General features: G+C 41.6%; 1 protein-coding gene across 4 annotated transcripts; it reads left to right on the top strand.

Moving 5' to 3' along the window:
• Window positions 1–792: 792 nt before the first annotated feature.
• LOC118652744 (zinc finger protein 14-like) lies at window positions 793–13,106 on the top strand. Of its 4 annotated transcripts, none has more exons than XR_004966691.1 (6): window positions 793–916; window positions 8,389–8,414; window positions 9,540–9,666; window positions 9,861–9,921; window positions 10,726–11,685; window positions 12,527–13,106. XR_004966691.1 is itself a non-coding variant. In XM_036302842.1 (5 exons), the coding sequence occupies exons 2-5, from the start codon at window positions 8,406–8,408 to the stop codon at window positions 11,510–11,512; spliced, it is 984 nt and encodes a 327-aa protein (XP_036158735.1). In that variant the 5' UTR covers window positions 793–916; window positions 8,389–8,405; the 3' UTR covers window positions 11,513–12,092. The 4 variants fall into 4 exon arrangements, 1 of the variants encoding a protein (XP_036158735.1); XR_004966690.1 differs by having other exon boundaries at window positions 10,726–12,008; XR_004966692.1 differs by lacking the exon at window positions 8,389–8,414 and having other exon boundaries at window positions 10,726–12,008.
• The last annotated feature ends 1,279 nt before the right edge of the window (window positions 13,107–14,385 follow it).

Below are 14,385 nucleotides of genomic sequence, written 5' to 3'. Positions count from 1 at the left end.
AGTGTGCAAGGGAGCGTGCAGGCAGCAGGCCTTCCCTGAGTTTGTCAGGGTAGCATATGACCCCTTTCCATCCACTCCACCTAAAGCAGGGGAGAGGCGGGAGGGGGAGGGGGCAAGGGAAGGGGAGGGTGATACAGGCAAAAACGAACTAAAATAAATTTCCTTCTAGATTAAAATATGTCCCTAATTCATGAACACATCTCATAGTAATTAGACTGAGGAGAGTCCTTTCGATCAGGCTAGGACTTCCCGCCAGAACCCAGTGCTCTGGGATTCTTAAGGACAGAATGGCTGGGGGCGAGGAAGGGATGGTTGGAAAGTGTCAAGGCTGGGACTCAGCACAGATTGCAATGGAGCCAGACTCTATTAAAGACGGCCCGGTCACATTTCATTGTCTGTGTTTCTAAACAAGGGTCAACAGTTTCCTAAGCGGACTCCAACTCTTAGGTGACCCCCTCGAGGCATAAGACCCTCTCCTTCCAGCATGGCCAGGCCTGCTGAGTCACCTTCAGGTTCTTGGAAATTCAATCCGAAATTTCCCGGGCCCAGTGTTCGCAAAGAGCTGAGCACAGCCAACCCACAGACTGGAAAAAGATCTATTCGAATGCAAACAGACCAGGCGCGGTTAGGTTTGGCTGAGTTCAGGGTAGTCTGGCTGATCCTCCCGCCTATTGTCACTCAGACGCGAGGGGGCGGGGTCTGGGGGAAGTACCCAATCAAGGATGCCGCTGGGCCGCGTGGGTAGGGTGAGGCGCCGAGGGGCGTGCCCGTGCTTTCCGGCTCCAAGGCTTGCGGGGGTTGGCGAATCCTCTCGTCCTAAACAGACCCCGGTGGCTCGGCCGCACCCCTTGTGCCATCTGCACCGGTCGTGGGGTTCGTAGGAAGGACTCAGGGAGACCCCGGACACCCCGAAATGGTGAGTGTGCGGGGGCCGGATCAGGAGACCGGCCGAGGGGCTGGTGGAACCATGGGCGGCACGGCCTCCCCTCGGTCAAGTGCGGAGTCTTCGGACAGCGTCCCCGGGGCGCGCCGCTAGGACCTGCGTCCCCTCCAGCTCGCGGCGCGGGGGCTGAGCCGGCAGCCCCACCGGGCGTGCTGTCCCGCCCCCGCGCGGGCACTTAGACCCGCTCACGGCCCAGCATCCTTCCAGGCTGTGGGGCGACCACGTGGAGGGTCGTGGGGGCCGCAGTACTCGGCCTCCCGGAATGCCGACGGGAGCGGAGCTGTGGTCCGTGAGGTCCCCGGTCCCAACTTTCACCTCGGAGCCCCTGTTTTCTCCGCCGTCTTCCAAATGTTTGCGAAGCAGAGTCTGAAACTCACGACCCTTGCCCACCCCCGACCCCCCAGCCGCCGCCTAACTCTAACTGGGACTGGCAGTAAGTCCCTAAAATTAAGATTCCGCCCCATTCCCAAACGCCACCTTCCCCTCTGCTACTCGCATCACCATCAGCTGCTTTTTCTCGCCGGTGTATTTCACCTTTATAATTTTCCCCGGAGGCATGAATGGCTCATTTTTAAAGGTGATGTCTGTTCTGTGGATATTTTACATGAGAGGAAACAGAAAATTAACCAGGTGGAACTACTTTCCATGAAATCTTTGTGCCTACCCGCCCAGGATCTTCCCTGGGCACAGACATGCTATAAGAAGTCTTTCGGGCCCTAGCCGGCTTGCTCAGTGGGTAGAGCGTCCGCCAGCGACTGAGGGGTCCCGGGTTCCATTCCGGTCAAGGGCACATGCATGGGTTGTGGGCTCCATCCCCAGTGGGGGGCGTGCAGGAGGCAGCCGATCAATGATTCTTTCTCATCATTAATGTTTCTATCTCTCTCTCCCTCTGAAAATCAATTTTAAAATTTTAAAAAAAGTCTTTTGGGTGGGGGGGGTGGGGTCCTCCTGGATTAGTTACCCTTAAAAGGTTTATTCACTTCTGTAAGCCCCCGTTTTTCAGTAAGGGTAACATGTATTTACTTAGTAGAGTTTTAAAGACAGTTTAAAATATTTCTGAAAGGTTAAAGTCGGTGGTGCGTGGTCAGGCTAAATAAATAGCCATCTCAGATGGGGTATAGAGAAAAATTGAATTTATTTAAGGGGTTGGGGGATCGGGATATACAAAAGGAAGGGGTACACAGCACGGAGCCAAAGGGTGTTGAGTCCATGATGGCAGCAAAAATATACTGGGGACAGTGAACAGGGCAGAGCGTAGAAGCAAGAGGGGAGCCTAGGTTGGGCTGCTTTGGCTCACTGAGTAGTCTGAGGGGGCACGGGGGGTCTTGGCGACGGGTTCAGATGAGCTGCTGCTGCCCTTTGTTCTCGGGGTTGCAAGATTCCAGGGGTCCGGGTAGAAGGCGAAGGAAACGTGCCTGTGGGGGAAGGGAATACCACCAGTGATGGGTGTGGTCTCTGGAGGGAGAGCATGCCCTGGGGCCTTTGTCCTGAGCTTATTTATCTTTCTTGCTGATGGAAATCTTAGGGGAGTTGTCTTGGGGAGGTCTTGATAGAAGATTCTTCAGCTTTCCAGGTGTGCTCTTTCTGGGTCAGGGTCTCCACTGGTTGGTCCGTGCCTGGGCAGGGGGGTCATTAGTCAATGTAGCTAGTCCTGAGGGACACTTGTCTGGTTTTGCTACTTTTCTGGGTCTGGAGCTGAAATGTAATTAAGACCTAGATGTTATCTTTTCATTTTTTTAAAATAAATATTTATTGAATGTCTCACATATGTCTCCCCTTCACCTCCCTCCCCCCATTGACTCCTTCTAGTCCCCACCCCTTCCCCAGGCCTTCTGCACCCTATTGTCTGTGTCCATGGGTTATGCATAATGCATACAAATTCTTTGGTTGATCTCTTCCCAATCACCCTCCCCCACCTTCCTTCTGAAATTCCACTGTTCCATGCTTTTATGTCTCAATCTATTTTGTTCATCAGTTCATCGGTTTATTTTGTTCATTGGATTCCACATATGAGTTAGATCATGTGATACTTGTCTTCCTCTGACTGGCTTATTTGGCTTAGCATAATACTCTCTAGGTCTCTCCATAACACTCTCTAGGTCTCTATCACAGCTTTTTTATCCACTCATCTACTGATGGGCACTGCACTGTTTCCAGGTCTTAGCTATTGTAAATTGTGCTGCTATGAACATAGGGGTGCATACATTCTTTCTGATTGGTGTTTCAGGGTTTCTTAAGGATATATTCCTAGAAGTGGAATCACTGGGTCAAATGGCAGTTCCATTTTTAATTTTTTTTAGGAGACTCCATACTGTTTTCCATAATGACTGCGCCAGTCTGCATTCCCACCTGCAGTGTACTAGGGTTCCCTTTTCTCCACATTCTCGCCAGCACTTGAATTTGTTGATGGTAGCCATTCTAACAGCTGTGAGGTGGTACCTCATTGTCATTTTAATTTGCATCTCTCTGATAATCAGTGACTCTGAGCATTTTTTCATATGTCTCTTGACCATTGACATGTCCTTTTTAGAGAAGTGTCTATTTAGGTCCTTTACCCATTTTTTGTTAGGTCCTTTACCCAAGATTGTTTGTCTTCCTTCTGTTAGGTTGTATGAGTTCCTTATATATTTTGGATATTAACCCCTTATCAGATGTATCATTGTCAAATATGTTCTCCCATACAGTGGGCTTCCTTTTCGTTTTGTTGACGGTTTCTTTTGCTGTACAGAAGGTTTTTATTTGGATGTAGTCCCATTTGTTTATTTTCTACTTAGTTTTATTTGCCCTAGGAGATGTATCTGCAAACATGGCTACGAGAGATATCTCAGGTTTTGCTGCCTATGGTTTCTTCTAGGATTTTTATGGTTTCCGGGCTTAAATTTAAGTCTTACCCATTTTGAGTTTATTCTTGTGTATGGTGGAAGTTGGTGGTCTAGTTTCTTAGTTTTGCATGTATCTGTCCAATTTTCCCAACACCATTTATTGAAGAGACTGTATTGACTCCATTGTATGCTCTTGCCTCCTTTGTCAAATATTAATTGAGCATAATGGCTTGAGTCAATTTCTGGGTTCTCTGTTCTATTCTATTAATCTGTATGCCTGTTCTTGTGCCAGTAGCAGGTTGTTTTCAGTACGGTGGCTTTGTAGTATATAATTTGATATCTGGTATTGTGATTCCTCCAACTTTGTTCTTCTTTCTCAAGATTGTTGGAGTATTTGTTCTAGTTCTGTGAAATATGCTGTTGGTATTTTAATAAGGATTGCACTGAATCTGTCGATTGCCTTGAGTAGTATGGACATTTTAATGATGTTGATTCTACCACTCCACTCCATGAACCCAGTGTATTCTTCCACTTGTTTATATCTTCCTCTATATTTTTTCAAGGTCCTGTAGATTTCCAAGTACAAGTCTTTTACGTCCTTGCTTAAAGTTTATTCCTAAGTATTAATTTTTTGGTTGCAGTGGTAAATGGGTGTCTGTCTGTGTGTGTGTATGTTTTATTATTTTTCTGAGAATTCATTATTAGTATATCAAAAAGCCATTGATTTGTGGTTGTTGATTTTGTATCCTGCTATTTTGCCAAATTCATTTATTGAATCTAGTAGTTTTTTGATGGAACCTTTAGGGTTTTCTATGTACAATATCATGTCATCTGTGAATAATGAGAGTTTTACTTCCTCCTTTTATTTCTTCTTGGATGCCTTATATTTCTTCTTGTCTGATTGCTGTGTCTAGGACTTCCAGTACTGTATTGAATAAGAGTGGTGAAAGGGGACATCCCTGTCTTGTTCCTGTTCTTAGGGGAAATGCTTTTAGTTTTTGCCCATTGAGTATAATGTTCGCTGTACACTTGTCATATATGGCCTTTATCATGTTGATATGTGCTGTCTCTTCCCCCTTGCTGTAAGGGTGTTGGATTTTGGTCGATTGCTTTTTCTGTGTCTATTGACCAGTTAACTGGTCCAAACAGAAACCATCCCGATTTCTTCCATATGCGCTGGAATGCAGTGGGGCCTTGACTTACGAGTGTCCCAACTAACGAGTTTTTCGAGATACGAGCCGTCTCTCTCGGCCGATTTTTTGCTTTGAGTTGTGAGCTAAAATTCGGGTTACCAGCCAGCTTCAGATACCCCACCACTAGTTGGCGCAGCGAATGTCACAGTGAACGCCACAACATCAGCCCAGCATCACGTGTCTCACTCATTCACTTTTTGATTTGACATACGAGTAATTTGAGTTATGAGCTCCGTCACGGAACGAATTAAACTCGTAAGTCAAGGCCCCACTGTACTTATGAATTTAAATTACCATAAATTTCTTTACAAACCCAGAGATGTCACTAACAAGTCTGATTTTAAAATTGGGTGACCAGAGTTGATATATGAGGTTTGCAGCTATAGACAGGTGGCGTGTGAGGAAGGTCCACTGCTTGTATCTATAGATGCTTATGGCGTACAAAGGGTTGATATGATCATGTGATTTTTGTCTTTCCATTTGTTTATCTGATGTGTCACGTTTATTGATTTGCAAATATTGTACCAGCCTTATATCCCTGGAATAAATCCCACTTGGTCATGGGGTATAATATTTTTAATATATTGCTGGATCCGATTTACTAATATTTTATTGAGGATTTTAGCATCTGTGTTCATTGGGGATATTGGCCTGTTAGTCTCTTTCTTTGTAGTGTCTTTATCTGGTTTTGGAATTAAGATAATGCTGGCCTCATAAAAAGAGCTTAGGAATGTTCTTTCCTCTTGGATTTTCTGAAATAGTTTGAGTATAGGTGTTACTTCTTTGAATGTCTGGTAAAATTCCCCTGTGAAGCCATCTGGACCCAGGCTTTAGTTTGCTGGGAATTTTTTGATTACTGCTTCTATTACATCAGTTGTTATTGGCCCATTCTGGTTTTTGGCTTCTTCCTGATTTGGTTTTGGAAGATTGTATTTTTCCAGGAATTTGTCCATTTCATCCTCATTGTCCACCCTGTTGGCATGTAGTTGTTCAGAGTATTTTCTTACAACCTTTTGTATTTCTACGGTGTCACTGGTTACTTCTCCACTTTCATTTCTGATTTTATAGATGAGTCCTCTTTGTTTCTTGATGAATCTGGCTAATGGTCCATCAATCTTATTTATCCTTTCAAAGAACCAGCTCTTGGTTTCATTGATTTTTTTTTTTAATATATATATATATATATATATATATATATATATATATATATATTTTAGTCTCTATGTCACTTATTTTTGCTCTAATCTTTATTATTTTCTTCCTTCTACTTTCTCTGGATTTTCTTGTTCTCATTCTAGTTCTTTAAGTTGTGGGGTTGAATAGTTTATTATTAATTTTTCTTGTTTTCTGAGGTAGTGCCATGAACCTTCTTCTGAGGACTGCTTTTGCTGTGTGCCAGAGATTTTGGGTTGTTGAGTGTTCACTTTCATTTGTTTCCAGGAAGTTTTTTATTTCTTTCTTGATCTCATTGGTAACCCATTCATTAATTGTTTAATAACATGCTACTTAACCTCCATGTGTTTGAGTGTTTTTACTGTAGTTGATTTCTAATTTCATTCCAGTATGATCTGAGAAGATGCTTGATATAATTTCAATTTTAGAGACTTGTTTTGTGTCCTAACACGTGATCTATTTTTGTGAATGACCCATATGCACTTTTGAAGAATGTATATTCTGCAGCTTTGGGGTGAAATGTTCTATAAATGTCAATTAAGTCCACATGACCCAGTGTGTCCTTTAGAGTCATTGTTTCCTTGTTCATTTTTTGTCTGGAAGATTATCCAGTGTAGTCAGCAGGTTGTTAAAGTCCCCTACAATGACTGTATAGTTGTTGATCTCTCCCTTAAAGTCCTCCTACTGGGGATCGAGCCTGCAACCCAGGCATATGCCCCTGACCGGAATTGAACTCGGGACCTTTCAGTCCACAGGCCAATACTCAGTCCACTGAGCCAAACCGGCTAGGGCTGCCTGAGAAGCTCTTTATTCACCATCTATTTTAAATGATAGCCTTGCTGGATATAGAAATCTTGGTTCAGAACCTTGCTTTTTTTTTTTTTTTAAATATATTTTATTGATTTTTTACAGAGAGGAAGGGCGAGGGATACAGAGTTAGAATTAGAAACATTGATGAGAGAGAAACATCGATTCTGCTGCCTCTTGCACGCCCCCTACTGGGGATGTGCCCGCAACCCAGGTACATGCCCTTGACGGGAATCGAACCTGGGACCCTTCAGTCCGCAGGCCGACTCTCTATCCGCTGAGCCAAACCGGTTAGGGCAGAACCTTGCTTTTTATTACCTTGAGTACTTCATGCCTACCTGACACTAAGAAATAACCACAGTCCCTCTCAGCAACCACAATATCTGCTTGATTTGGGGAGGCCACAATTTCCTTATTTACCAATTCACTTTAGCCTATTTATGTTGCTGGCACAGAAGGTTCTAGACTACTTAAATTACCATACAATTGGCATTCCTACTAGTGACCTTGGATCTCCTTTACTGTAGAGGCTTTAGTGATGATCTTTCATGCCTCCTGGAGTTAATTATGAAGGTCTTAAGTTATCCATTAGCTTCTGATGCAAGAACCTGCCCTCGGCCACCCACTATATGCCATTAGAACTATAATCATCATGTATTAGGACCTCTTATAATAGAGGTGCTCATAAAGACTGAGCATGTGATCCTAAACTGAGCTGGCCATTGTGCTTTAGGCTAGGAAACAGTACCACACCAGGTATGGACACCTACTGATATCTTGCTTCTATGGCTTATGCCACCTGCAGGATGGCTGCCCCTTCTATATACAGTCCATTGAAGGAGACTGTGGTATTGGGATTCACTGAGTGGACAGCACTGGGGACTTGCACACGCTTTCAGGATGAGAATACACATAAATAAATGATGGATCTTAGTGGAGAGTTGTTGTTCACTTGGTTCATTTCTGATAGCAGACCAAACCCCAAGAGTCACCACCTCTAACCAAGCATCAGGCAGTCGCCTTACTACTAGTCCACATCGGCCCCATCTGCATATGTTCACAGACTCTTGGACTTGTCTGAGAGTTGCCGCTTTGTGGTAAAAGAACTCTGGGAATGTCAGATACCCAAAATATAAAGCCAGGCAACACTTGTCTGTACATTACTAAGTCTGCACTATCAGGACTCACCAGGAAACTGCTGATCCATGTTGGAGTTCCAGACACTGATAGTAACCATGGCATTTCTCAGAATGTACAGTCCTAGGTTCTCCAACAAGGTGTTCCATGGGAATTTTACCTCCCTTACTGGTCTCAGGCTCATAGAGCATCATGCTAGGTTGTTGAAATAAGTTTAAATCAGTTGAATGATACATGGTGTGTTTCATCCAAGTCAGTCATCAGGTGAATTGTAACAAATCTGTCCTTTTTTCCCCCTAATGTGCTTTTTCAGAAAGCAGTTCTAGGTTCATGGAAAAGGTGATCAAAGTGTACAGAGAGATCTGTGATGAATATTTAACAAGTTACAAGCAATACTTCCCAACAAGAATGTTTTCGTTCTGCCAGCTGCACTGACTACTAAAGCCCTGGAGTACTTTAGGACAATATAGCCAGCTGGACTTCATTAAAAGTTCTAGTTCCACAGCTTTCGTGGACTCTCATGTGTGGTGATGGGAATGGAAGAAAAAGAGTCTAGTTCTTCATTTTGTTTTTATTGATTAAATTCTGCCTTGTACAGTGGAGAACTGTATAAGGAAGGGAATGAAAGCTTTTCTCACAAGTATTGACGGTCTTAAAATGATAGTATTTGGTGTGGCTGGTGTGGCTCAGTGGTTAAGTGTCAACCTATGAACCAGGAGGTCACAGTTCCATCCCCAGTCAAGGCACATGAGCACATGCCTGGTTTGTGGCCTTGATCCCCAATGGGCCGTGTGTGTGTTTGGGGGGGGGGGGTTTAGGTGGTAGCTGATTGATGATTCTCATCATTGATTTTTTTTTTTAATGAATTTCTTATTTTTTTTTTTTAAATATATTTTATTGATTTTTTTACAGAGAGGAAGGGAGAGAGGTAGAGAGTTAGAAACATCGATGAGAGAGAAACATTGATCAGCCGCCTCCTGCACATCTCCCACTGGGGATGTGCCCGCAACCCAGGTACAAGCCCCCGACCGGAATCGAACCTGGGACCCCTCAGTCCGCAGGCCGACGCTCTATCCACCGAGCCAAACCGGTTTCGGCATCATTGATGTTTTTATCACTCTCTCTTCCTCTCTGAAAGTAATAAAAATATATTTTAAAAAATGCAAATCACAATTATAAAAAGTAAAAATATATATGTGTGTGTGTGTGTGTTTAAAGCATTCTGTTATTTCTCAACATGCTGTGAACTCTGCCGTTGCAGAGCAGTAACATGTAATGTTATAACAGTAAGAGTGCACAAATAATTTCCATGAAGTAAGTGGACAAGGGAGTAAATTTAGGATGATCAGTCATAGAATAAATATTCGGAGACAACAGAATTATATGTAACCTTCCTATAAATGGAGTCTGGGTATCCAGGGCTGTCAGTCTCCCACATCCTAATACATATTTGGGATGTTTTAGGACTCAGTGGCCATTGAGGATGTAGTTGTAACCTTCACCCTAGAAGAGTGGGCCTTACTGGATTCTTCACAGAAGAAACTTTATAGAGATGTAATGCGACAAACTTTCAAGAACCTGGCCTCAATAGGTAAGGATGTATTTTCATTTCATCAATTATAGGTACGTGTTTCTTGGTCATTGCTTTTCCCCCCCAAGATTTGGATTGTGAAAAGATAGGACATTGGTAAATAAACTAGGCATGGTCACAGCTTAAAAAAATGGACCAATAATCTAATATTTCTCTAATATAAATATTTTGGATTTGTTTTGTTTACATTTCAGGGAAGAAATGGGATGATCGTGACATTGAAGAATTGTATAAAAACCAGGGGAGAAAACTAAGGTGAGTCCTATTTATAATAGAAAGTAGTGGTTGATTTGAAGATTTGATTATGTCATGAAATTTTTTAAAAAGGAAATAATCCCTGCTTCAATTTTTTAAAAAAAATATATTTTATTGATTTTTTACAGAGAGGAAGGGAGAGAGATAGAGAGTTAGAAACATCGATGAGAGAGAAACATTGATCAGCTGCCTCCTGCACATCCCCCACTGGGGATATGCCCGCAACCCAGGTACATGCCCTTGACCGGAATCGAACCTGGGACCTTTCAGTCCGCAGGCCGACGCTCTATCCACTGAGCCAAACCGGTTTCGGCCCTGCTTCAATTTTTACTTACAGAACATTTTCACCAAAATTACCTTTTTATTAGACATGGATGTTCAGTGTTTGTGAAGTAGCTTACTTCAAAAGAGTGTTGTTAAATTTTATATGTGATTATTGCTGTTTTAGTAATAGGGAGGGGGACCCTCTTGCAGAGCACTGTTTCATTTTTCAGTTCTTTATTGTTGAAAGTATTGCATGTGTCTCTCTCCCTTCTAACCCCATTGAGAACATTTCTTATATTGAACTTCAAACAAATCAAACAAAGCAGAAAACCTACCCCTTTCTAACTACTATTATTGGTGTTAGAGAGAGAGAAACATCAATCAGTTGCCTCCTGCACACACTCCAACCAACTGAACCACTCTGGCCAGGGCAAAAACCCTACCCCTTTGATACAAACCATAAAAATGCAGTTCAAATACCCAAATAAACAAAATTGCTAATAAATAAATCATTAATACCGTACTTCTTGTTTTTTACAGAAATCATATGGCGGAGAGACTCTGTGAAACTAAAGAGGGTAGTCAATGTGAAGACAACTCCAATCTTATTTCAGAAATGACTTTGAACAAGAAGACCACTGCAGTGAAACCACATGAATGCAGTACATGTGGAAAAGTCTTTATGCATCATTCACCCCTTGATAGGCACATCAGATGTCACACTGGACACAAACCATATGAATATGACAAATACAGAGAGAAGCCTTATACATTTAGGACATGTGGTAAAACCAGTTATCACCATTTTTTTTATAAACGTGTAGAGAAATCTTACAAATGTAAGGAATGTGGGGAACCCTTTAGGCATCCCCAGTTTGCTCACAAACATGAACAGATTCATACTGGAGAGAAATGGTATCAATGTAAACAATGTGGAAAAATCTTTAGATATTTTCAAGGCTTCCAAAAACATAAAAAAACTCACACAGGAGAGAAACCGTATGAATGTAAGCAATGTGGTAAAGCTTTCAATTGTTCCAGTTCTTACCAAAGTCATGAAAAAACTCATACTGGGGAGAAACCTTATGAATGTAAGGAATGTGGGAAAGCCTTCAGTTATCACTCTTCCTTTCTGTTACATGAGAGAATTCATACTGGAGAGAAACACTATACATGCAAGGAATGTGGTAGAGGCTTTCGTCGTTACGGAACCTTAAAACGGCACATGAGACTGCACACTAGGAAGGAACTGTATGAATGTAAACAATGTGGTAAAGCCTTCAGATATTTTGTTTGGTTTGAGAAACATGAAAGAAGTCATACTTGAAACATTAAATGTAAGGAATGTGAAAAGGCCGCCTCATATTACCAAACCTTAAAAGTACACACTAAACTGCACAGCAGAGAAATCATATGAATATGAGCAATGTGGTAAAGCCTTTAGCTAATCCTCTTCCTTTAAAAGTCATTGAAGAAATCATGAGAAAAAATCCTATGAATGTAAGTAGTTTGGTAAAGCCTACAGACCTTACAGCTTCTTAGAAACACAAGAGAATTCATAAGGAAAGCTTAATGGAAATTCATGTGTAGTACAGTGTTCCAGACAACAGCACAAGTCATTAATAAATGTGTAGCCCTAGCCAAGTTGGCTCAGTGGATAGAGGGTCAGCCTGAACACTGAAGAGACCTGGGTTCGATTCTGGTCAGAGTCAATACCTCAGTTGCAATTTCCCCTGCGCTGGTCAGATGCATGCAGAAGGCAACCAATTGCTGTTTCTCCCTATCTGCTCCACTATCATGTTGAAGCCTATTGGGATTGATGGGTGAGTTAAAGACATTTCTTTTTTTTTTTTTTTAACATATATTTTTATTGATTTCAGAGAGGAAAGGAGAGAGAGAGAAACATCAATGATGATAATCATTAATTGGCTAGGATCAAGCCCAAAACCCGGGCATGGGGCCTGACCAGAAATTGAACCATGACCTGATTTATAGGTCTACACTCAACCACCCAGCCACACTGGTTGGGCAAAGTTTACTTCTAATATGCAATTTGGATTAATTTGTTAAAATATTTTATTTAGCTTGTGCTAAGAGGCCATTGAAATTTGACTGTGGTATTTATTGGGATTTTTCTACTGGTAAATCCCTAGTTCATTATATGTACTCTACCTTAGTGACTACCAAAAGTTCCCCTTTTGGGTGACAAGTATAAGAACTTTATACACATAAACAGTTGGGATAGTTGAATAAAGCAAGTTTATGCAATAATATAGTTTTATGTGGATTCTCTTAATATTTGGAGTTTTACTTTTTGTTCTTTTTTCTATTTGCTTAATAGACTTTGATGTGAGAAGAAATACCTGTAATAAGGACAAAAATCTAGAGCTGGGATGTTCCCCTGTGGATAATGTTTTATATCATTTTCTGGATTTTCCACTTACAATCAAGAGTATCCTCAGAACTTCCACCAACTCTTTCATATTCATTTTTTTTTTAAAGAGAAGTAGATTTTCACTGAAATTTTCAGAAGACCCACATCAATAATTCATTAGGGTTAGCATTTTTCTGTAAGCCAGGAAACTGATTCAGACTTTGATATCGAAATAATGTCTAATTCCCCTCTTTAGATTATATAAGATCTCATTTGTACAGGAGACACCTTATACTGTCAACAGAGCTAATTAGTGTGTTCCCAATTCACTTTGTGACATCTACAACTGTGTAGTCACGAAGAAGGATATGGGAGTTAGTTTCTCCACTGCATTGTACATTGGCTGCTTTGACCTGGTCCTTTCATATGTGAAATGTGAGCATAAGCACATTTTTCCTACTGGAAGACTGGGGGTTTCCTCTTACTTGTAGCTGAATGTATTCTTTCAAAGTTCTTAATTACTTTTCATGATATGTGAATAAAAGTATGTGTCTCTTTATCAGGCAGTTTTGTAATTGTGTAAACAGAGTGGGCTTACACAAACCTAGATGGCGTAGCCTACTGCATACCTACACTATATGGTATAGTCTTTTCTTAGACTACACATCTATGTAGCATGTTACTGTGCTGAGTACTGAAAGGAATTGTAGCACAGTGGAACCTGTATATTTTAACATCTGAACATGGTAAAGGCTCAGTAAAAATATGGTATAAAAGATAAAAAATGGTATACCTTTAAAGGTCACTTAATCGTGAATGGAGCTTACAGGACTGGAAGGTGCTGTAGGTGAGAGGTGAGTGAATGAAGATCTAAAGGGCAGTACTATAGACTATATAAACACTGTGCACTTAGGCTAAACTAAATTTATTAAATGTATATTTTTTAAATATTTTTATTCATTTCTGGGAGGGAGAGAGATAGAAGCTTCAATGATGAGAGAGAATCATTAATTGGCTGCCTTCTACCCATTGGGGATTGAACCCGCATCCTGAGCATGTGCCCTGACCAGGGAATCAAACCTTGGCCTGGTTCAAAGGTCAAAACAACTACTGAGCCATGCTGGTTTGGCAAAAAGTATTTGTAGTAAGTTAAACTTAGATTACTGTAACTTTTTTACTTTATAACTTTTTTTTTTGTTAACTCTTGACTCTTGTAATAACTTAGCTTACCTGAAACGCATTGTGTGCATATATGAACACAGGCAATAGGGTGCTGAAGGCCTGGGGGTGGGGATGGACTGGAGGGCATTGATGAGAGAGAAAAGGGGACATATGTAGTACTTTCAACAATAAAGGATCATTTTTTTAAAAAGACTGACATTGCTTCCCTATGGATGAAAGTCCTTTTAGGCATCCATTTCAATAATTGGGAAGTTTTGTATATATTGAATATTTGCTCTAAAGTAATTCCCTTCCACATTATCCAGAGATTCCAACTATTTCTGCAGGCTTTGCATCAGCACTCAGACTCACTACGTACTTTCATGTATTGTAATGAATAGCAGAGCTAGCAGTACGTTTAAAATTGCAAATAAGTGGTGCTCTGGACATGATTGTTATGATACTGACAAAGTAATGCTTCTGTGTTGTAGGGAGTGGCTCTGAGTTAAGCCTGGGATTGACCTGTGGCAGGGCCACAAAGAAATCCTAGCTTAGAGGGCAGAGCCCTCTTAGCATAATTAAGCTTGACTTTGGCCATGCCCTAGATCAAGGGTGGGCAAACTTTGACAAGAGGGCCACAATGGGTTCTTAAACTGGACCGGAGG

The sequence above is a fragment of the Myotis myotis genome, unplaced genomic scaffold (assembly GCF_014108235.1).
Source record: "Myotis myotis isolate mMyoMyo1 unplaced genomic scaffold, mMyoMyo1.p scaffold_m19_p_33, whole genome shotgun sequence".
In the NCBI taxonomy this organism is placed as follows: Eukaryota; Metazoa; Chordata; class Mammalia; order Chiroptera; family Vespertilionidae; genus Myotis; species Myotis myotis.
The sequence above is the reverse complement of the archived record's forward strand: the minus strand, read 5'-3'. Positions and strand labels throughout refer to the sequence as shown.